The following is a 24,243-nucleotide window of genomic DNA, read 5'->3' as shown; positions in this document are numbered from 1 at the left end:
GACTGCAAGGTGTAATAAATGGTGTGGGTTATGTTGATGATTTAAATTTCATACTCACTCTTTACCTTAAGGTCCCAGGGTGAGTTACAGCAATATAAAGGCATAACATTAAAATTCCATAAAACAATTTTCAATCAGAGAAATAGGGTGAGTCCTTAAAAATATTTCTCAGTTCTCAGAGGTCATGGTAAAGATTTGCAAAGCCTCAAGCACATGATAACTGACATTCTGCCACTGGGTGGCACTTGATGATGGAAGTAACTCTAGTGGGAATGCTAGGTTGTTGAAAGAGAATTGGAGAGGTTGAAAAGCTTGCGCCAAACCACAGGTAGCCAGCTGAGTTAAACCAGAAATTAATAATTATGTGATGCATGGAGTTGTACAGACAGCCTCCAAAGGAGCCCCAAAGATGGATGCCAGCCAGCTGTAAGAGTGAGAAACAAAGACAAGGGGGTTTCAAACTGACCCTTTGACATTAGCCTGGCATGAAACCTGCTATGTTCCTAGCAGAAGGAAAACTGGAAACAACTGTTGAGGCCTGCAGGAGGGGGGCAGAGAAACTTCATGGTTCGAGCAAAACAAAAGCACAAAAGGGAACAAGCTGCTAAGCATGAGAGAAAACAGCTCAAGTGCATTTCAAGAAGCATACATTGGGGGGGGGCACATATTTAAATATGTATTTTGTTATAAAGTATGTTTTAAATAATATAAATATTAGTGGATTTTTTTAAAAAAAAATAAGGAATCGCAGCTTAATGCTGAAGTGAGATGGATGGACTTCTGAATAAGCACATGTGAAATTGATGGACAAGAAATAGACTTATCCATCCATACCTAATTTTGCTTGCCTTCCCACCTGGAGAAGAGTCCTAGGGAACTTGAATGTTTGCTTAGTAAAAATGAGATATAAACTTTCCTTTGTGACATTTTGTTTTGTTAAGGTAAGCTTGTAGCTTTTGCATTCTTTACCCTCCATGACAACATTGCATCAGAAGAGAGCCCCTTGCCCAGTCTGGGTGGCAACCCCCAGGTCTCTTGCATTACTTTCAAAATGTACATTTTGTCTCATGCCTTGCATAGGAAGGCATAATGGCTACCTTCTGAACAGATAAGGTAAAAGTTAACAAACTTTACAATTACATATTAGGTAACGATTAAGATATACAAGGAATCGTATAATGAGGAAAGACCAGTCCTAGCTGCAGACAAGGGAACAGAACACACCAGAGGGCAGCATTTACTAGTCATTGTCACTTTTACTTGCCATGTGTATTTCCACTAAAAAAAACCTTTTAAAAATTTAACTACTGTGTCACTTAGTTTTTAAATATTAATGAAATGTCTCTTTTAGCTCTTAGCCCTTTTACAAATACAATTTTTGAGTCTTACATATGTTCATGACAATATTTGATTGCTACTCTTTATTGCTTCTGCTGCTCAGACACAGAAAACATTTAAATAAGACTGCATGCTCAAAATCATTAAGAACAGATTAATTGTGCCTTAACTAGGAAGAGATCCTGAACATGCATTCTGACTTGTAAATTTAGCACACATCAGTGGATCATGTGACATAAAGGGAGAAAGCTTGTAGAAGTTCCCCGGTTCTCTACCAGGGCTGAAAAAAAGTTTCCTGTCTAAAACCCTGGAAAGCTGCTACCAGTTCATATAGCCCAAGGATCAGTGGTCTCCCTCTGATGATGGTGCATGGAATGATCAGCCTGATAATCTCCCCCACTCCTTACCTTCAGTGAGATGCATCAGTAGGATTTCATGCATAACATAAAATGTTGTGCATTGTATTTTATGCAGGTTTATTCAAGTCAGTGTCGCCACAGTCATAAAGGATTATGTCCCTGTACCTTAAGACCATGTAAGGCTGAAGTCAGCCCAACTCTTTGTTGGGGTATGTCCTTAGCATCACTTTAATATACAGTAGTTTCCCTTTCATTGTCTTTAACAGCTGGGCTACGGAGAGGGCAAAAAGTTAATTCACCGCCATCCCCCTTTCAATTAATGTTTGGATGGGGCATTCTAATCTGCAGTGGTGAACTGGGAGTACAGAACCAAATAATGGCAGTTGTTAGTCCAAATGAATACAGGATTCAATATAACATGTGTCCCATGAATTTTAATTACATTATTTTAAATGTACACACACTCAAACCTGACAAACCAAAATGAACATGAAAATATTTAAAACTGCATCATGAGAGTGTTTTTGCCAACTTTTGTTTTATTTCACAATCCTTGTGAACCATGATAAGACTGCCACCGGTGGTATTTTGTTAGATGCTTATTGTGTAAACTCCAGTGAAGTAGTAATTTCCTGTTTCTGAAGATGATAATAACTATCAGCAGCTCTAGGAAAACAACACAGGTAAATATGACTAGTGAAGCTTAAGCTCTGTTGGTTGTAAATACACTTTCAACTGATTCATATTACTGATGTGATGTCTTTTTCTGAGGGGAACAGTAGTACTACTAGTAATAATAATAATAATAGTAGTAATTTCTCATTTCTTACTCCTTCTATTCCACAGTCCTGCTCCAAGGCCCAGTGACCTCTCTCTGCTTCCAGATTGATCCACAAGCCAGCTGTGTCAGGAGACAACAAAATTTTCAGGTGACCAAGCCAGGTAGGCATTTTAGTGGCATTACCTTAACAAAGAGACTGGTTTGACCAGTATAGCAGTCCCTTCCCATTTTACAGATACCAGACTACAAGCTTGGAGACCCACAGGCATAATCCAAAGCAAACCTCCCAGTCCTATAACAATACTGTACTTTTGCTTCAGCACCTTCTTAGGACTGCCCCCCCCTTTTTTTTGGTTTAGCTGACAGTTTGAAAACTCTGTAGAAGCACAGGAGGCAAAAGTTGTATTTTGGACATGAAGACATTGGGAAACGGGAAACACTTGCACTTCATGTGTCTCCTACTCTTTTCAGTAACTTATTCCCTTCCATGATGTTTTGGGAAACCAGTGTTTTGTAACAGTATTTTAAGAAGCCTGGCCTTGGGTTGAACTGTAAAACACCCATTCTGTGCCCTCACCAAGCCCTAGCTGCAAAAGAGCAATAGAAGGAACTTTTGTTTTATCTCTACTTCTCTCAGCAGCTTCCTGTGAGCAGGGGTTGTTTGACAACACTCCTGAACCAAACAATAATTTCACCTCACCACAAATTAAAGCTGTTCAACTTCATAACAACATTTATAAAAACAACTGTTAACCTTTTTATCTTCATCTGCCAGAGGAAAATTGGAAGGTGACGAGGCGAGACTCCACGCTCCCCTACAGACCTCCAGGCAGGTAAGATTTCCTAAAGTAAAGTAGTCTAGGAGTTCAACTGAAAAAGCAACAACAACTGTGCATTCTCCACTTATCCTGCCAGTGGGTACCACAGAAAATTCCATTGAAATGGATAGAGCAGTAGGTGGCTAGAACCTATTCAAAGACAAAAAATGAACAGCACTTGCCATTTAGAAATGGTACGAGATGAAACAGCTAATGAAATAAGTAAATTAGGACTGAATTACAATATGGCCCTATGCAGCCAGTGGAGGCTGGTCCATTGGAGTGAATGAAGCACAGTTCCACTAACCTCAATCTGCCTTTATCCAGCCCCCACCTGACTCCTCCTTACCTACAACTAGTAGGTACGTTCCTCCTTCTTAGTCTTTGTGTTGCCTTTTTAAAAGAACTCATCAGGGATTAGGTTGTGGACCACACTAGACTTACTTGGCTGTGCCTGACTTTGTCTGCTTTTGGCCTCCCTGCTTTCCACCCTACCAGCCCCAATGGGTAGCAGGCACTACTGTCTCCAAGAGTTATGTCCATGTGGCAGGATAAGATGGCTGCTTTCTCTGACTGCATCTGCAGGACAGAGATATTTCAGCATAATGAATTTAAGCCAGCATAGCAAAACTATTGCACTGGCAATAGGCTGGGCTGGATTAAGCCTTGTGTTGGCAGAATATGGCAAGGATGGGATATGGGCAGAACTGGAAGTATGCCAAGGGAGGAGCACGACTCAGTGGAAATCCTACATTCTTTCAGAAGTTCTATGCTCCCCTCCTTTCTGCAATAGTATAATGCAGAGGTGGGGGTCTGTTTCAGCATTCCTTCATGGGCAAGCTTCTGAGGACCTGACACCAGTGGTGGATGTGACAAAAGTGGGTGTGTTGAGACACGTACCACTCTCCATCCTCAATCCAGACAAGCAAGAGATATTATTACCATTCAAGGACACATTCCAGCCAGGTGCAATTACTAAAAGGGGCACCGTGCAACAGGCCAGTGAAGGATGTGGTCTGTGGTTTGGGTGTGGACTGGGCCAGAAGAGAAGCTTGGAGGGTCACATTTGATGGCTCCAGATACATAGGAAAAGATTTTGATACTAGCCAATATGGCAATTGATAGTGATGTTCAGAGGAAACCTTACGAAAGCCTTTGGCAATTGGTATATGTGCCCCTTTATTTATCGTGACCGAAATGCATCAACCATTTCCTTTAGCTCAGCATTCATCAGGACAACACAGTCAACCTGATGCCCAGGAAATAGCTATTTATTATTAGACTGAAAACATTTGCTACAGTGTGGGATTTTCTTATCCTTTGCTGAGCTGGCTGCAATAGCAACGCCAAGAACATCTGAACTGTACATAGGGATGCAAACTTTGAAATGATTGTGGAGTACTTTTTATGGGGCCATAGTTGTTGTTTTAAAACTATGGCAACCTGTTTATTGAGCATTCATCCTTACTGGTTTTCACATAGTTTGTATGGAGCTTATACAGTTTGTGTGGAGGTTATAGCCTGCTGTTTATTGAGCATTCATTCTCATTTGTTTGCGCAAAGGTTCAATGAGATCACATCAAGTCATTGTTATTCCAAACTTTCCAGCACAAGGGAGAGCAGCACTAGAGTGCCTAATCCACTTTAATTGTGCTATTTGTCAATATATGATTGGGGTGGGGTGGAACATGGGCAATTTTGTTTGCATTCTTGTCTATTGGTCCTGAGACAAGTGTCGATCAAAATATTCATATTCCAGACCAGCAGAACTGAACTACTCCTATAGTAGTATTCATTCTGCATCTCTGCATATGTTATTTTTTTAAATCAGAAAACCTGTCAAAAAACTTTTCATATGTAATGGATGGGGTTGAATGGGGTTGAAAAGCATAAGAGAGGAGATAGGCCCTAATTAGCTGGAGGCTTTCTTTCTTTCTTTCTTTCTTTCTTTCTTTCTTTCTTTCTTTCTTTCTTTCTGTGCCCTTCGCCCCTTAAACATGTAAATAAATCACAGATGGTAGAGTGCTGAAAAGCTGTCATTCTGGTTAACTAACTGTGTCAATTGACTCAAAGAAAACAGCATGGTATTAATAGAACAAATCCCTCAAAGAAGGCAAGAAGCTGAGGTTTACCCAAATGACCTGTGTATTACCTGGGCATATATATTAACAGATGAGACCTAGAGGCCTAGTTCAAATCTTGGTGAATCAGGAAGGAAATTTTGCTGATATTATTTGTTAGATGTTGTCATAAGCAAGTTCTCTAGGTGCTGAACCATTTACACAGCCATGCTAAGTACTTGATGGCTGCAGTAACTAGTCACAATCTGCTTATGTGAATAGACCATCATAGATACAATAGCACAGACAGATCATTCATATCACATCCAAGCCTGGCAATATAAGACATTCTGGTCATGGGTTAGCCCTTGGCATCCTTGGGCAGCTGCAGGAGCTGAATGGTGTAGCAGAGGCCACTGGTGCTAACACCTTCCCTTGGTCTGTGAGTCATCATTTTAAATTGCCCACAATATTCTTTGGAGCAATGCTACATACACTGCAGAAATTTTTAAATGGTATCTTGCTGCAACCACCTGGTAAACCTGTGGCAGGAGCCCGACGCCATAGGAGAAGCATTCAACTCAAGTCAAGGACTGGCCCTGATTACATTCTGCCTGGGGAAAGCAGTCAAGTTGTGAGTTCTGAAAGAGAAGAGAAAGAGGGAATGCTGGCTCATTGTTTATCTCTTTGTTAATCAACTGACTCCTTCATTTGAGTCATTTGCACTTAAAGGTGCCAATCATGTGTACAATAGCCAAGGGTAGATAAATCATATGGCATGTGTATGAATGCATGTGCAATCTATCCCAGTGTCTAACTAGAGGGAGTGCAATTACTACATTTGTTTCCTTAGCAATGGCATCACCATGGAGAAAACAAAGGGCTCTGCATGTTCCCACATGCCGTAAGAATCATTTGGGCACAGTAGGAAGACCTCTTCCTGGATCTGAAGCACAATAAGCACATGCACATTCACAATGCCATTTATATGGCAACAGAATGTTGTGCAGTTTTTCAGAAGACATTAATAGATCTTTAGATATTACTCGTTACATTACAATATTCAACATTTACACAAGAAGAGCCTGCTGGATCAGGCCAATGGCCCACTGTTCTCAGTGTCCAACCAGATACTTGTGGGAAACCTCACCAACAGGATTCAAGCACAAGAGCACTTGCCCCTCCTGTGGTATTTAGCAACTGTTTATTCAGAGGCATTACTGTCTTCAATTGTGAAGACAGACAATAGCCATCACGGCTAGTATCTTTGATAGCTCTCTCCTCCTTGAATTTGTCTAATTGTCTTTTACGGGGGGGGGGGGGGTTCCAGCTGGAACTTGCCAGAATTCAGTTCTGACACCTCTCAGGTGGATGCCATTGCCATTCTAAGAGAATGAGAGAGGCATTCATGGTGAGTTCCGGCACCTTTTTTTCTAGAAAAATACAGTCATACCTCGGGTTGCGAACGGGATCCATGCGGGAGGCACGTTCGCATCCTGCAGCGTTTGCAACCCGCAGTGCCCTGTCTGCGCACACGTGTGACGTGATTCGGCACTTCTGTACATGCGTGTGACATCATTTTTGCATTCCGGTACTTCCGGGTTCAGTGCGGGCTGCAACCCGAAAACGTGCAACCTGCAGCGTTCGCAACCTGAGCTATGACTGTAGCACTGTTCTTTTAAAGCCCTCTAGGTTGGTGACAATCACTGTGTCCTGTTGGAGCAAGTTCCATAGTTTAACTATGCACTGTGTGGAGAAGTATTTTGTTTTATCTGCCCTGAAACTTTAAAATTCAGCTTCATACACAGAAGCGTTTTCAGAGATGCACAATGTTACATTGGTCCTCTGGGAATTTTGCTGTTATTTGTGACATAGCCAGCAGTATATAATCACTATCAATCTACCCCATTGTTTCAAAGGTTAGATTCCCACACAACCTATTTTGCCTTTAGCTCGGAGTTATTGAGTACTGCATTCCTAATGTTCTGTCACACTCCAGTAGCACCAAATATGAATGTTCTGTCACAGTAGACTCAGTGCTGTTTACCTCACGAGGCACATTATTACCAAATTAACTCACAGAGCTCTGCTTCTCAACCTGTTTGAGTGCTGAGTAGCGAAGGGTAAGAAATTTATTTGGTTCCCTTTTGTGCAGGAGTCTGGTATACCCAATCCAAAGTTTCTGTTTTGCAGGTTGGAACATAACTCCCTGCCAGATTATGCCCTTTCCCAGAATTTGCAATGTACTGTCGGTGCACAAAAAGGCCCACCCACCCCAAAAAACACTTTAAATTTGAAATGCAGATTTTGCTGGCGAATACATTGAAAAGTTTGCATTTTAAATAGATGGGGTGGATAGATCTATCTATTTCGGTTCTCCCAGTTTCTCCCAGTTTCTCATTTCTTCAATTTTTTAATTCAGTTCTCTAATTTTTAGTAACATCTTTCATTATTTGCTATTTACTATATTCTTTTTTTAAATTGTGTGTTAAGGGGGGAAAGACCACAAAACTATGTCCTCTAGAAAAGGGCAGAACAGCAGGAAAACTGATGGTTTCATTGTAACCAGAGACAGATAAATCCCCAGCCTCCAGGTGAATATGTTGGTTAAATGTTTAGATTAACTCATTTGATTGAAACAATTGGTGCTGAAGGAAGCAGCCGCACCCTCTTCTGATGAACTACTATCTCCCTGTAAAATTGCTGGGCACCACAACTTCCCTCAGGTAACACCTGCTTTCTTTGTTGCTAGTTAAGCCCATGTCAAAACCAAGCTCCCTTTACTTAACCTAGCTTTGTTTTTGTTTTTTTTAAAAGCTTTTTGATCCTTAAAAGACCTGGCATAGCTGTAAGCAATAGCAATTACCAATAATAAGGGCTACATTTAGAGTCCTTTCCTCAAAGGCACTGATCCTTGTAATCCAATGCACACCAAATAAGGAGAAATTGCAAGTTCTGGAATATAAAAAGAGTCCCACTGGATCAGAACAGAGGTCCATCTGGCCCAGCGTCCTGTTTCCAACACGGGGCAGCCAGATGGGTCTAGAAAGTCCACAAACAGAAAATATAGACAACAGTCCTCCTTCCCCCATTGGTTGTTTGAATCTACAGGAACTGTGTTTCCTCCAAATGTTGCGGTCTCGTCTAATCCCATGAAATAGCCACAGAAAGCTCTATCTTCCATAAATGTGTCTGATTCCCTTCTAAAGCCAACCAAGACCAGCATTATATCTTCTGGCAGCAAGATCCATAAATTAATGTGATTTATGATGGTGTGCTTTCCCCCCTTTTCTTCTTCTTCCTAAATCTGCTCCCATCAATTTAATCAGGCTACCTTAAATTCCAGGATTATGAGAGGTTAAACCAAATGATTAAAATACTACATGGGAAAACCATTAAGCCTGTCAAACTTGGGTTTTCCTATGTAGTGTTTGGATCTTTCATTAAACCCATCGTTGGAAATATCAGGGTACTAAAGCATCTCATTTTCCTGGAAATTCTGGAGGCAGTGTGATTTAGCTTTAAATGTGGTTAGATTTTCTTATGAAACTGCGCATAAACAGCTGACAATATTGAAACAAAATCTCAGAATGAAAATATTATAATTTCCAATGGCAATGTGCAGCGCAATAGATCTGGAAGTCACAAGACTGGCATAGCTAAGTCAGCTTTAAATGTCCAAAAATGCAAAGTCTTGTGAATTCATTCTATTCATTGATCTGCTCTCTTTTTCTGCTGCTATAACTCTTTTATTCTTCCACCCAGATCTCTGTAAAACAATGTACTATCGTGTCATTAAACAAGCACTAAGGAAATCGTTTTGCCAAATGTACTTTCCCGGAAGGATTTTTTTCTTAGCATTAATACGTTTTCTCGTTCTCTCTTGTTTTATGGGTTTGCTAGTTGTGTCAGGAAAAGATGCTTAACATCAAGATATTCAGCTCAGCTCTTCTTTGAAGGCTTTTCTAACCTGATGCTATCTAGCTCAAGGATGAGCAAACTTCAAACTTGTGGGGTCAACTTTATTTTTTCATTAGATCCCTAAGATTCACCAACTGGAGACAAGTGATTGCATAATTTCCAGACAGGCAGCTAACTAACTGTGTTACTTTGTTGCAGCAAAATCAATCAGTACATTTGCAAATAAATGCCTATGTTGCAAAAGAAGCCTCCATTGACCTCTTTCCCAAGTGCTGTGTCCCTGGAATTTCTCACCTCTCATAGAAGTGGGGTGAGCATAACAGTATTTTCTGTTCCACCACAGAGAACAATTTGTAAAACATTTTTTTTTTCCTATTTAGGGAAATATTTTACTGAAAAAGGCAACACATGATTTTACTGGCATGGCAAGCCTGTTAGATGGTTGTAAATGGAGTTATTGGTGAAAGGGAATGGCAGAAGAAAGATACCTGCAATCTTCAAGTCTCTGTCAAATGGTAGTAGAATCTGCCTGGAATGAAGCATCACAACTTATCTGACATTCTGTTATGTCTCCTCTTTTTATTTGCTTTTGGTTCCCTGATAATGAATCTGACTGACGTTGCTTTCATTTTCTGTTCCAAGGGTTATACAAAATATTTCTTCCTTCCTTTTAATGAGAAGTCTTATCATCTTTACTGGAAAACTATGGAACAGATTAATCTGTTTTGCATTACTTTCTATGGGAAAGTGTGCCTTGGTTTTGGAACACTTTGGTTTTGGAACAGACTATGGAAAGGATTAAGTTTTAGAACCAAGGTACCACTGTGTTGACCTATCCTTTCCTAACCTAAAATATATGGAGGGCACCAGGTTGTGGAGGCTGGATTGTTGTTGTTGTTTAGTCATTTAGTCGTGTCCAACTCTTCATGACCCCATGAACCAGAGCACGCCCGGCACTCTTGTCTTCCACTGCCTCCGGCAGTTTGGTCAAACTCATGCTAGTAGCTTTGAGAGCACTGTTCAAGCATCTCATCCTCTGTTGTCCCCTTCTCCTTATGCCGTCCATCTTTCCCAACATCAGGGTCTTTTCCAGGGAGTCTTCTCTTCTCATGAGGTGGCCAAAGTATTGGAGCCTCAGCTTCAGGATCTGTCCTTCCAGTGAGCACTCAGGGCTGATTTCCTTAAGAATGGAGAGGTTTGATCTTCTTGCAGTCCATGGGACTCTCAAGAGTCTCCTCCAGCACCATAATTCAAAAGCATCCATTCTTTGGCGATCAGCCTTCTTTATGGTCCAGCTCTCACTTCCATACATCACTACTGGGAAAACCATAGCTTTAACTATATAGACCTTTGTTGGCAAGGTGATGTCTCTGCTTTTTAAGATGCTGTCTAGGTTTGTCATCACTTTTCTCTCAAGAAACAGGAGTCTTTTTATTTTGTGACTGCTGTCACATCTGCCAGTGATCATGGAGCCCAAGAAAGTAAAATCTCTCACTGCCTCCATTTCTTCCCCTTCTATTTGCCAGGAGGTGATGGGACATATACTGTTTAAAAGGATGTTATTGGATCGTCACACTAATCCTGTTTACTTTTCAGCACCAACTAACAACATACTTTGTCACTCAGCCTTTTTGCAGGCATTTGATGAATGAAGTCCAGTTGCTAATGAAACTGCATTAAGTCAGTTTTTCAATTATGTGTGGAGTTTTTAATTGTGGTATTTATTTCTGGTTTGTGTTATTTGAGTTTGATTAGTTTGTCTCATGTTTTTATAATGTAATACACCCTGGGATCAATAATCGATAAAGGGTGAACTAAAAATTGAATTAATTAAAATACAGGCTTCACATGATTTTCTAGATGGAAAATGTAAGAGCTGAAGTAGCCATTCATAATGGACTTCAAAGGCTGAACTTTAATTTCACTTCACATGCTAACAGAAAATGCTAAACTCACATTGGAATTGCCTCACATAGAAGAAAACCAAGTCAATATTTTGACTGGGTATAGAAGACATAATAATAAATGATCGTGTTCATTTGAGTCTTAGGGGAGGAAACATTTTATCTATGAAGCTCCCAGTAGCAGACAAAAATATATGTTACAAGTGTCAGGTAGAGATGTTATAAAAGTGCCTTGTAACAAATACCCATAATATCCTAAAGGGATATTCCTAGTGAGCAGGCAGTAACTTGTCCTAGAAGGCAACAGCAGGCAGGGAGGAATTTCAGCAATGCTTCCAATTGCTACATCTTGCTGTCTGAAAATGTAAAGGCACCTTAGAGATGCAGCCATAAATTTACTTGGCTTGTAAATGTCATTAACTGTGTTCCATATGGAATTAATGATGGATGAACTGCCCTCATGTCAATTCAGAATCTGCTTTGGATATTATGTGCTTTCTTGGCAAATGTTTGGGAAGAACTCATCTGCTTCTGAGAGTTCTTTCCTGCCTTGTAATATTGGCATATGCTCTCCAATACAGTCACGAGCTCAGTGCTCTGTGGCTGATGCTCAGGAGGCAATATAATAAATATATATATTGCCCTTTGAGAATTGTTCCAAATGCCTTCATTGGCAGACAGCCACTTGGAAATCCAACCCCCTCAAAAACAAATACACTAAGAAACAAGAGAGGGTATCATTTCTTCCAGAAGTGAAGTCATTCTCTAAGTTCCAACCCTTAAATTTTCAAAACAGCACCATCCATTCACAAAATGAGGGTATCAGCTCCAATGATCTCGGAGGTTTGTAGAAAGAAATTAAAAAACCCAAAACTATCCAGTGGAGTCTGAGCATGCTCAGGGGGCACAGAATGCTGACTGATGAGAGAAATGAAAGAAAACAGAATAACTGGGAAGATGGAGGAATGGAGGTGAGAACCTTCAAACGGGGCATGGCTCCCTGGCTGGAACCATAAAGAGGACTGGTTACAGGTCCTATTTTTTCATCCAGTTGACTGGTTGGTTAATCTTGTCCCACAGTCATAGCAATTAACGAGTTCAGTGAGATGAAGGAGTTTAACGTTCATTTTGCACATGAATCAAGGCAGTTGGGTTAGGGCACCTGATGGATTGAACATTAACTGTTTATACTCAGAAACTCGTTTTACATTCTGAGCCAGAGAAGAACTTACTGAGGACATGTTGGTTGGTTCATAATATCTTGAAGCATTGTGATTTGGACAATTCACATTCCAAAGTTTGACAGAATCACTACATGGAAACCTTTAAGCTGGATTCATCTTTGGTGTGACTGAGAGGCTTAAAAGATAATATACTCATTGTTAAACTAAAACAGTCTGTCTTCATGGAAGTAGAAACACATCATTGCTTCAATCTTATTTTTATTCTGTCAGAGTACAATTCCCCTGTCAATGCTTGTCATGTTTCAAGGTTAAACACCATTCATTTGAAAAATAACATCAACTACAGGACTAACATACTGCATGTGGCCATTCTAAAGAAAATAAATATAATTCAGAACTGAAATTCATTGGCATAACCAGTCATAGACCTCACTTCTAAGTGTCTTTATATTTTGCAAGTGAGAAAACCATATGAACAAGCTGATGTTGATTTATAGCTAATGTGATGTTTGCTGTCATGTCTAATAAAAGAGGCCATAGAGCTAGCTGAATATCAATGTTGAAGATGTACGTTTTTGGTGTACAAAGCATAGAACTCTGGCAATCTAGAATTGCCCCTCTGTTAATATCACAAATTAATAGAGCAGTAATTCCAGATTGACAGAGTATTCTAGTTATATAGCCCTTCTGAATTAATGAACAAATTAATGGGTTAATGAGAACAATCAGAATATTAACTTATGTTTATGGTCAAATAAATATTTCTTCAAATTTTTGAATGGGTTATGTACCATAATTGCCTATGTTCACAAAAAGCATTTGTCTACTTTAAGGAACATTTCTCTAAGTTTCTGAACAAAGCTAAGAATTGAAAACATAACGGAATGGGCTAGTGTGTATTTAAATAACATTATGATGGTGGCTTTTGGAAAGGTGTTACAAGGTCTGTCTGATCTGCAAACAAATTTAAGAGTTGTCACAAAAGCCAGCTTAGTAGCTATCGAGAAGGTATTTTAGCCATCTCAAATCCTGCCTGTTTAGACTAAGTCTATGTCGTTCATCTGTGGATAGCTCAGTCGGTAGAGCATGAGCTGGATTTGAGTTCACTGTTGGGCAAAAAATTCCTGTATGGCAGGGTGCTGGACTAGATGAATTTCGTAATCCCTTCCAAATCTACAGTTCTATGATTCTGTGACCCATGAATCCAGTAGCAATCTAGACACATAGCTGGGCCCTGCAGAGGTACCAGCTATGGAGCGGGATCAAGCACAAGGCTCTGAGCCAGCTGATGGAGATCAGGAGGAGCCACAAGTGCCCCATCTTTATAAAATGCCTAATGCTGTCTAATTGAAAGCAAGCCAATGAAAGCTAATGTTAAGCACTCATTTCCCCCATAAACATTGGATATTCCAGTCAAAGCAATTTTCTGAACTGTGAGGAGGTTCAAGCAAAGTGCTACAGGTAAGAAAGACGGGATACCTGAAGGGGGCTTCTGGCTCATTGTCCTATGGTGCTGCAGTGATCAACTTTCAACATGTTCACTCTTGCCTTTCTGGTTTCTTTTTACAATACACCAACCAAAAGCTTGGGGGGGGGGAACAAGTATGAGGAGAAAAACCCATAGGTGATGCTTTTTCATCCCTCTGGGCCAAAGTCATTCCTAACTGGTGGTCAGGAATAGCATAAACTATACTTCAGGAATGTAACACAGTTTTGTGAGAGCCCCTATTTTTATAGCTTAGAAATCTGAACCAGTACGTTTGACATGAGATCTCAACAGATCATCTGAACCTTCTTCCAGAATTAGGTTTACACTATTTTTATTTTTATTTCTTGCTTCCTGCTAGTGCTTGTGCCTTAGAATAAATGCATGTAGGCAATCATGGCCAAAAAAAGAGGTGGGGGGAAGAAAGAAGCCCTATGACCAGATGTTTTAAAGTGAACCCTGAACCATTTTTCACACACACACACACACACACACACACACACACCCGCTGGCCAGAAGTAGGGCCTGCTATTTATCTAAGCATGTCAATGTGCTGACAGAGTACCAAAAAGAAAGATGGTTAGCAGAGCTCCACAAATATACTTTGTGTGTCATTTCCCTGAAGGCAGAAAGGTGAATGGGTCAATCACTAGTGAGACATTTGCTTTAGGGCTGCAACATTTAGTCAATTAATCAGATTACACTTGATTGATTAAAAAGGTGCCCCCAATTAAGCAGGCAGCAGATTTTACTTTTTAAAAAGACAGCTTGGTTATTATTTTTAGTACAAGTAAACCACATGTGGCATTAGCTATCTTAGAAAATGCATCTCTGTTCTGAGTCTGTCCTTCAGGTTCCTTGTCCCTCAACCCAACTATTGTATTTGAAGATATTGTTACAAAAGTTGGGTGCCTGCCCCTCTCTCTGCCGGAAGCCTCTGGACTCCCAGGCACCCACACAGGGATGGAAGACAAATCAGTATGTGCCACTATTAGGGGTGGGTGAGCAATTTCTTCACATATAAAGCCTAACCCACCTAATTTTCACTTTCCAAAGTAACAAGTGGACTGAAATACAGACATCCTTCAAAATTCACACATCTCCGAGTTTTGAAATGCAGTTCTCCAGTCAAATAATGTGCACAAAAGTGCATATATTGGTGAAAAAGATATACAAAAACTTTCACTTCCTTTATCCACATCATCAATCAAACTGTTATGCCGGGAATTTTATTAAACTGCAGTAAAATTATTTAAAGTGTCAGAAAGTTGTAAATGGTTATAGATATACTTGTTCTATACTTCCACCTGCTGGTCAATGGAGATGGACAAAAAGAGGCAAAATAAGCATGGCATTGGCAGTATAGGCCATTCTTAATCTTCACGCTGCTTGCTGTCGATCTTATTCAATGGAAATCACACATGGAAAGAGATATGTTATGCCTCTTGAGGCCCTGTTCCATAAATAGCACAACAGCAACAAGGGGGGAAAACCCCTCAGTATTTATATACTGAGAGATAAAGGTAGGGCATTTGATCTCACTTGTCCCTTTGATGCATATTTCCTTTTGTTGTATGAATCTCAGTGGTGCTTGTCTGTCACTTGACTATTAGAACAAGGCCCTAATTCATCCTTTGCAAAGATCAGACACTTTCCATACCCCACCTAATTTGCCTACTGCACAAAAATGTGTGTAGATAAGCATAGAGAAAAATAATTGAAGCACAGGGAATAGGATTTTAGTGACTTCATTCACAGCTTCTGTTACGGGATGGGGATCACTGACATATTTATGCAGAGCAATAGATCTGCTCCTTTGCAATCCAAACCTAAGCAGGCTTAGGTGGACTTCAGCATTGATATCAATGGGATTTACTTCCATGTAAGAATGTGTAGGCTTGCAGCTTGAGAGTGTAATTTTAAGCACACTTGGCAATTCTGAATCCCAGATAGAAAGGACTGTTGATGAGTATCACTCAATCACAAAGATTTCTCTCTCTCTCTCTCTCTCTCTCTCTCTCTCTCTCTCTTTCTCTCTTTTTTTTAACAGTGTGACTCAATGCCCAAATTCAACTGCATGCATCAAAAAGCTGGAAGCAAAAGGAACATAAACTGAAAAGTGGCCATACATCAATTCTGAAGTTAGGAACATAGAAAACTACTTTATACCAGGTCAGTCTATTTGCCCATTTAGCTTAGTGCCATCTAGTCTCAACTGGCAGCAGCTCTCTAGGGTCACAGGGAGAGATGAAAATAATCGTGAATTTGTTAATGTTTGGTTTTAGTCCTACTTTGAATTAATATATTTTTAAGTGGCTTAGAGGTTTTCTGTACAAATAGATCAAAAGATAGCATACAAGATTTTCAACATATCAAATGAATGGTGAATTGGTGTGTTTTTTTAAAAAAAAAACCATTTGCAGTGTCTTCCAAAAAATATATATATGAATATTCATCGGGAATCAGCAAAGGCTAGTAAAATTATCCTACAGAAAAATATAATAATAATTCTAATATGAATATTCAGACACTGACTGAAATACATGTGGATGTTCTGCTATACAGTATAGTCTACAAAGGATCGTAATCTCTTCTTCTGATTTGTTGAATAGCCACTACTTTATTCCACTTCCAAACTGAGCTTCCAAAATCTAAACCATGTTTCTGATCTTTCAACTTTCTGCCATGAGGCAAATTCAAGTAAAGCTATGTGACCTCATAAAACTCTTAGACTACAGCCTGGAGCTCAAACTAACCAAGTAAAAGTTTTTTTTACACTGCCATTGATGGATTGTGCTTAACCAATTAAGCAAAATGCAGAGTGTACCTACTTGATTGTACATAAGACTAAAGGGTGGGACTGATGATATGCTGAATGTGTAGCATGAAGCTGCTTCTCCCTTTTTTACTTTTTCCTAATTACAGGTGTGGGGGCTGGAACCTTCCTGGGAATGTAGCATGCTGTGAAGGGATGCTTAACTCTTTTCTCCCCAGCACAATCAAATCTAAAATCCATTCCACATTGATTAGAAATGTGGCAATGGGAAGTTTTGTTCTAAGCACTCTAGCCTTGGGGACGACAATTTTAGGTCCAGTCACACTGGGGAGGGAAGACATAAGTCTCACCTCACCATGTTGCATTTCTGGTAAGAATCATCCTGCCTCCCACCCATTTTGGCACCTGTAATTGATAAAACTAAAGTGGGAGAGAGATGCTACATGCAACACATTAAGCATAATATGTAGATTTCCCCCTTATCAGGACATGCTCCTGGTTAGGATCAGAGTGTAAATGGAATTTAAGTAAAGTCAAGCATATACACGCATATTTAAAAGAGGGATTTTCCCAACCGCTTTGTTGATGTAAGAGTTATAGAAAGTGAACTGCAGTGGTGTCGGTTTCAAAAGTTTTCCTTCTTTCAGCAACTGGCACTACCATGAAAGTTTGCTTCTTCTGAGTGGGTTAGATTAGACAATTGCATAGTATAATGCACAGGCACAGCTCTCTGGTAGAATCTCATTCTGTTTTAGTTTTGAGCAAAAGCTAAGCTTTCTCGACAAAACAACTGCATCATCACCTCACAAACAACATTTGAAAGCCAGGGGTACTTTGCAGACCCTCCAAGTGTCTCTATTTTCCAGGGACAGTCCCAGATTTACAGAAGCTGTTCTGGTTTCTGATTTGATTCTGGAACATCCTGCTTTTCCTTAGGTCCCTATTTTCATCAGAGAAATGTTGCAGGGTATGGCTTTGGGGTGTGTATATGTTTATCTCACACGCATGCACACAAACACACAGATTCTTGGGGATCACTGTAAGGATGGAACAGTAAATTAGGACTGTTGAGTAAATGATACTTGGAGATGGGGGGCTTTACCAGGGTGAATCAGAAGTAAAGCCATTGGGTCTGGGGCTCAAGTTGAAAGGGGGTCTCTAGATGTTGTTGTTATTTTTTGGCATTTGATAAGTTTCAATACCTGTTTTTATGTGCATCAGACCAAAATGTGACACAAACTCTCAGCTCAGAGCTGCAAATTGAAAGCAAATAAGGAATGTGGTTTGGTAAAAGAAATACTTTTTTTGTTAACTAATACAGATTTTGTCATATTAAAGAGTTTAAAATATTCATAAATATTGCTTAAAAGATACTGGTTCTGAAGGCACAAAATGATGAACCACTACTAGCTGCTGGTACTGAATCAAGTGTTTTGGCAAGGCAACAGCTCACTTCTCCAAAAGGGTATGGGGAGAACCACACTCACAAGCGACATGCACTGACCACATAAACTGACTAACAGTGTGGTGCTGAATTTTTATTAAGAGTGATATACATAAAACTGGCTTAGGTTGACCACACATGGCTGCAAAATTGCAAGGAGCTTGGTTTCTTAATTTAAAAATAAATTAAAAGATTAGCATTTTGCTACTGAAAGGGCAAAAGCTAAAAAGATTAGCAATTTGCTTTTATAAATTCCGCCAATTAAAAAGCTCTTTCCTGATTATTGTTAACAGGAAACTTCTTTCCTGAATACTTAGAGTGATGTTATCATATTATAGTACAATGAATAGCTAAGGATGCCTTGTGCACGAGTTCTGTGACCTTTGGAGACCTGAGGAGACTCACATACTAGGAGTTCATTAAGTCATGATTAAAGGGTAAAAGCTCACTTGACTGCACAATTCTGGGACTGTAGGCTGTTCCTTGAACAAACATTCTTGGCAAATAGCCCCTTCTCACCAAGTTTCTGTCAGCAAGGGAATAAATGGGTTTTGTTTTGTGTTTTTTTCCACATTTGGAGGAAAATAATGTTGTTCTTCCATCCGAATACACTACACAGCTTCTCTTTTGTGCAAAAGAAAACAACCCTCCTCCCATTTAAACTAATTTATAACTTTTGAGCTGAGATTACAAGCCTGAAAATGTATTTGTTAGGCATTTAGAGATTTAACTGTAACAGCCTCTCTCCAACTTGTGTTTAAAGCAAAGTTGCCTCCCCCAAATTCGTTATAAGATTGATTTGCTCATGTCAAGGGTCCATGGCAGACAAATACAGATACAAAAACCAAAAGGAGTAGTCAAAACTGTATCCAGTCTGAAATGTTCAATTTCAACAATAACCTACTTAGCAGTAAAATCCTAAACATATTTACTCATAAGTAATGTTTGTGGAATTTTTGTAAGCAACTTAGAGGCTTTCTTAACAATCAAGCAATTTTGTTAAATAAATCTAATGGGACCCACAGTGCGATTCTAACAATATCTGCTCAGAAGTCCTACTGAATTGAGGGGGTCATTTAAGTGGAGTAGGACTAAAGCCTTATCCCTTAGTAATTGTGTTTAGGATTGGAGCCCTTAGAGGAATCATAGGTGTGTCCACTCAAAAGTAAGTTTCATTCAGTTCACTGAGGCTTACTGCCAGGTAAGGACAGGACTGCATCCATAATGTATTACATGCATATTAGAATTGGTTTTCAAAGGAACTCATTTCTAATATTTAATCAGGCACAATGTAAGCATTAATAATTGTAGTGAGATGCTTAATTGTAACAAAAGCAGAGTAGGTTCCTACTCTTGTGACTCTGGGAAACTAAGTAGAGTCTTTTGTAGGTGGGGGGCAACAGCAAAGAGATTCTTTCATGCACTGGCTTTTTCCTGAGTATGGAAAATAAGTAAACAAATAACATGGTAAATCCCATCCCACATATGCGGTGCCTCCCCTGAATTAGTAACTAATTTAAGAAGAGTATCCATCCAGAACACCAGCATGAGAGCCCATTTAGGCAGTGTTGGCTCCAGGTTTTACCAGGGGTGGGGTTGTCCTTGGGCAGGGTGCCCTTTTTTCTCCCTGCAGTTGCCCACTTCCTCCTCTTCTGCCAATCCCCACTATTGCCCAGAGATAAAAAGCAGATGAGTGAACAAGGAATCGAAGGCTGCATTTCCATCTGTGCACTCCATTGTCTGCTGGTGCTCTCCCTCTGAGCCAGAGAGACAAAGCCAGTGAGTAAACAAGAGAAGAAGAAGCAGAGCATTCGGTTTCTAGTAGCTAGCAGGGACCCCTGACCATTAGGTCCAGTCGTGGCTGACTCTGGGGCTGCGGCGCTCATCTCACTTTACTGGCCAAGGGAGCCGGCGTACAGGTTCCAGGTCATGTGGCCAGCATGACTAAGCCGCTTCTGGCGAACCAGAGCAGTGCATGGAAACGCCATTTACCTTCCCGCCGGAGCGGCACCTATTTATCTACTTGCACTTTGACGTGCTTTCTAACTGCTAGGTTGGCAGGAGCAGGGACTGAGCAACGGGAGCTCACCCCATCGCGGGGATTCAAACCCCCGACCTTCTGATCAACAAGTCCTAAGCTCTGTGGTTTAACCCACAGCGCCACCCGCGTCCCTAGCTAGCAGGAGACTTTCTGAATAGGTATGGGCAATAGTACCCAGTGATGCTCTTCTCCTTAAACCACCCTCTTCACCTCTGTAAACAGGAGCACATAGTTGAATCAGACAGACAAATTGGCTCTGGATACCACCAATGCTTGGAATTGGGAAGACAGGTGAACACACCACTCATGCCACCCCACTGACTGCTATTGTCAATCAGGTCTGAGTATGCTCAGTGGCTGTAGAATGCTGACTGACTGTTGTGGGGCAGGAGCAGAGTTGAGTGACTGGTATACTAGACAGTAGCACTCTGCCATGCAATGTTCTGTTATAGATCCTATAGTTCTAAACGGCCTTCTAAAATGCCTCATAACGTATTATCAATGTCTGAAGAAGCGTACATTTAACATAAGAGCATGCAGTTTTTCATTGGAAGGTTAATCAGTTCATCTTTTATTACTACTGAGATTCTTCTTTGAAGAAGAGGGAGAAAGGCTGGTGATTCTAAACACTTCATAATGGTGTCTGGAGGCCTTGCTCACCAATAAATCAGAATAAAAGCAGAAATGCGTCATGACTCATTGTTTTAATGTTCTGCTTTAATCCCAGTGAGAACTCTTAAACTGAGGATACATCCAGGTCACAGTTGATAGCCTTGAGATGAAGGTAGAGAAATATGCCTTTCTTCCACATGTCCAAACATGCTAACCTATAGAAGTGCAAAGCAAGGGGGGGAAAATCCTAAAACATCTGCTTCAGAGAGCAACCACAGTCTCCATTGACATCCATGGAAATTGGCAATGCAATACTTGGCAAGCCTAAACTGACAGAATATCAGATTTGGGACAAGAGTGGATTTACAACCAATATGAACTGCAGTATAACATTTCCACAGTATCCCCTAATTAGCTATTGTGCAAGAGGTGGAAAATTAGGATTAGTTTGCCACTCTTCTCAGAGCAAACTGTTAGAGTCAAAATATATGCTATATAGAGTCCGAAATATATGCTACTTTGAAATACGGTAAGTATAATTTATTGGGGTCAGAGCCTAAAATAAATTAAGGATATGAATGTTTATTGAATGAATGTCAAATTAAGGATAAAACACTGATAGTGATTTAAGGCTGCAGCTACATGTTATAATATTCCTACCTCCTTCCACCTGAGCACAATGCTTTCTTTTATCCAGTAAGCTAGGGATAGCCAATAGAATGCCCTCTGCATGTTGTTGGACTCCACTTCCCATCATCCTCAGCCAGCGTGACCATGGTCAGGGATGATGGGAGTTGTAGACCAGCAACATCTGCAGGGCACCATGTTGGGTACCTGTTAAGTTGTGAGTGAACATATCAGACAACATAGCGATTCTTCAGATAGCTCTTGTTTATTCACAGGTCAGAACTGAACTGAACTGAAGGGTTCAGCCAACCTGCTTATATAGAGCTCAACTACAAAGCAACAGTAACCACTTTCTGTAACTATCCAATCATTGAATGTCACTTTCAATTCCTTATTTGCATATGTGGACCTGAGTGAAAACTATCTACAGTATCTCCCTGCTGGCCCAGGGTGAAAACTTCAGTACATAACAGTACCCCTACTGTAAGCAGCTGTGGGTGATTTATGGTTGAGCAGAAATCCAGCAAGAGGAGAGGGGTGGTTTAACCCTTCCCTTCCCAGCTTTGTCTTCTCAAAATCATGCACACACCCTAATATTTTTTCTGCGAAGAGGTGAAACATATAGAGTCCCCCCATAAGTTCTTTATGGGGTTTGCACAGGCCCAATTCCCAGGGAATGGTGCCCCATAAATTGATGTTGAATTACTTAGCAGGTGACCATAGGAAGTTGATTTTGCTTGGTCAAGGAACCATCAGGAGCTGCATTCAATTGTTGCAAGCTGAACAGCTTGCTCCAAGAAGGGATAAGAAAGACTGTGTTTGCCATCAGATAAGTTCTCTGCTCGCTGAATTATCTTTTGGCATATATTTATTTTTAATTAATTGTGTTATAGTGATATTATTATTTTGATTATGGTTATTGGACTTAGCCTGTTTATTTTCTGTAAATTGCTTTGAGCACAAGTATAACTGTGTGAAGCTATGATATAACCAGACTGTCACTATAGATGGACAAACAAGTTAACTACATAACATAGTTTCCTAAATTACAGAATAATAGGCATGTGAGTTAACTTCTAGGCTACTTAGGTGGTAGATGTGTGACAGGCAAACAGATTTCACCTTGTGCTTCTCCCCTTCTTTCATGTATATATTCTGTCTGTCAAAAAGAGATTAGATCGAAACAAGCCAATCTTACGTCTAGCTTGGAGAGGGGGAAGTTAGGTCTCTGTTTTGCACAACTATGCATTCCTCTGAGCAATCTTTCCAATTCATGAGCTTTGTGCAATTCTCCATGAACCTTAAAATGAAGTTATGTAAACAAAGGATTATCTATGATGGTGGCAGGCAAGCAAATAGTCCACCAATAGGAGTAGAGGGGAAATGACATCAGCAAACTTAGGAACCAGCCATTTTGGCACAGTCCCTTTATAGTTGGGGAGCTTTTTCTTTTTCTTTCAAAGTGGACAAATGCAAAAGCAGTGCAAGTCTTATGAATCAACAGACACAAGTTTGCACTGTGGAAAATTATACTGTAGACAAGTCCCTAAGTCTGCTGCCTTTCCACACTGGTCCTACTTAGCCCTTTCAGCAGATAATGGAAGCCATTGTATTTTGTGGTTTGTGTAACCGTCTATTTTTCATTACTCTTTACCTTTCAAGAACTTGAACTAGGGATAAAGAGTTGCTAGATTAACCATACCATTCTCGTTTTCACCAAGACCCTTTCATTCGGTAATCCTCACTTTTATTTATTCTCCTCTTCACGACTGACTGTTAAGCATCTTAGGCTGACATACACAGACTTTCCAGGTGTCTTCCATCCATGCACCACTGTCCAGACCCAGACCCTCTTGGCTTCAGTGGGTTGCTCCATCATGTGACCCCAGGCCACATCCCGTGTGAAAATTCCACAACATTTTACTTAATCTTGTAACCTTCAGATGTAACCTTTTGCAGTAACATTCCAGTAGAATATTGTAAATGGAATGGACTGAGTCCATTGTAGTGCTTGAGAAAACCAAAGATATTATCTGCTATAAATAATTGGGTAAGAAGGTGATCCATTCCACATCATATATTGTATTCATTGTCCCTCCCCATAGCATCTACTCAGGGTTTCTTCACATTAAAGTTTGTACCTCATTAAAGATGTACAACCTTTCCCACAATTAGTCTGGACAGAAGGATCATTTTATTTCTCCCTCCTCCTAATCAACTTCTGCCAAGACATGATTACGAAATCATGGGAATGATTTTGTTCTGTGAAATTTGCTAATTGCAGAGCATGCTTGCCCTACACCTCAATGAAACTAAAGGCATTACAGCGTTCTTAGGTGGGTAGATTAAAGACTATCTCTGAAAGGGTCTCTCAAGTGCCAGCAAAGAATTAACCTGCTTGTACATGAAGATACAAAATTATAGCCACAAGGTATGTCAGCATTTAAAGTATATCATAACATAGTTAAAATAATTTCACCTTGGTATTATAAATTATAACTCAAGAGAGCAAAGTTAGAATTTGGACCTCATAAATAGGTGAAGTTTTATCCATCGTTTTTATGTACTGTTCATTATTAAAATAGTACATAGAAAGCTTTATGGTGATGGCTCAATAGCAGGGGTGCCAATTTGAATAAAATATGGGGGGGAAGCCCAGCCCTGCATAATCAATCACATGACATGGTGTGCACACACACCGTTTGAATGGGAATTCCCTTCTTGGGGGGGGGGAATCAACTATTTTATTGGGGAGGCTGAAGGGACCTCAGCCTCCAAGGAGTTGGCCCCTATTCTCAACAGGCATCTGACAATAAAATAAATTGGGTTGGTCCTTTGTATACTTGCTCAGAACTTGAAGCAAATTCCACTGGCTCCCAAGAAAATATGGGG

The 24,243-nt window shown here is 40.2% G+C and overlaps 1 protein-coding gene across 8 annotated transcripts in view; it reads left to right on the top strand.

The window, feature by feature from the left end:
• The window catches only part of LOC310714648 (uncharacterized protein), a 152,022-nt gene that overhangs the window by 122,082 nt on the left and 5,697 nt on the right, over positions 1-24,243 (top strand). For 5 of the 8 annotated variants that reach the window (XM_083520180.1, XM_083520182.1, XM_083520184.1 and 2 more), the window contains 3 exons: positions 2,544-2,639; positions 3,254-3,311; positions 15,902-16,015. In XM_083520180.1, coding sequence (XP_083376306.1) covers positions 2,544-2,639; positions 3,254-3,311; positions 15,902-15,962 — 215 coding nt within the window. In that variant the 3' untranslated portion in view covers positions 15,963-16,015. Of the gene's footprint in view, positions 1-2,543; positions 2,640-3,253; positions 3,312-4,118; positions 4,153-15,901; positions 16,016-24,243 lie in introns of those variants that run through there. The other 3 variants (XM_083520181.1, XR_014529917.1, XR_014529918.1) reach the window with 3 other exon arrangements.

This window comes from Podarcis liolepis, assembly GCF_965112155.1.
Source record: "Podarcis liolepis genome assembly, chromosome: 9".
NCBI classification, from domain to species: Eukaryota; Metazoa; Chordata; class Lepidosauria; order Squamata; family Lacertidae; genus Podarcis; species Podarcis liolepis.
Note: the sequence above shows the minus strand (reverse complement) of the source record. Positions and strands in the feature narration are given on the sequence as shown.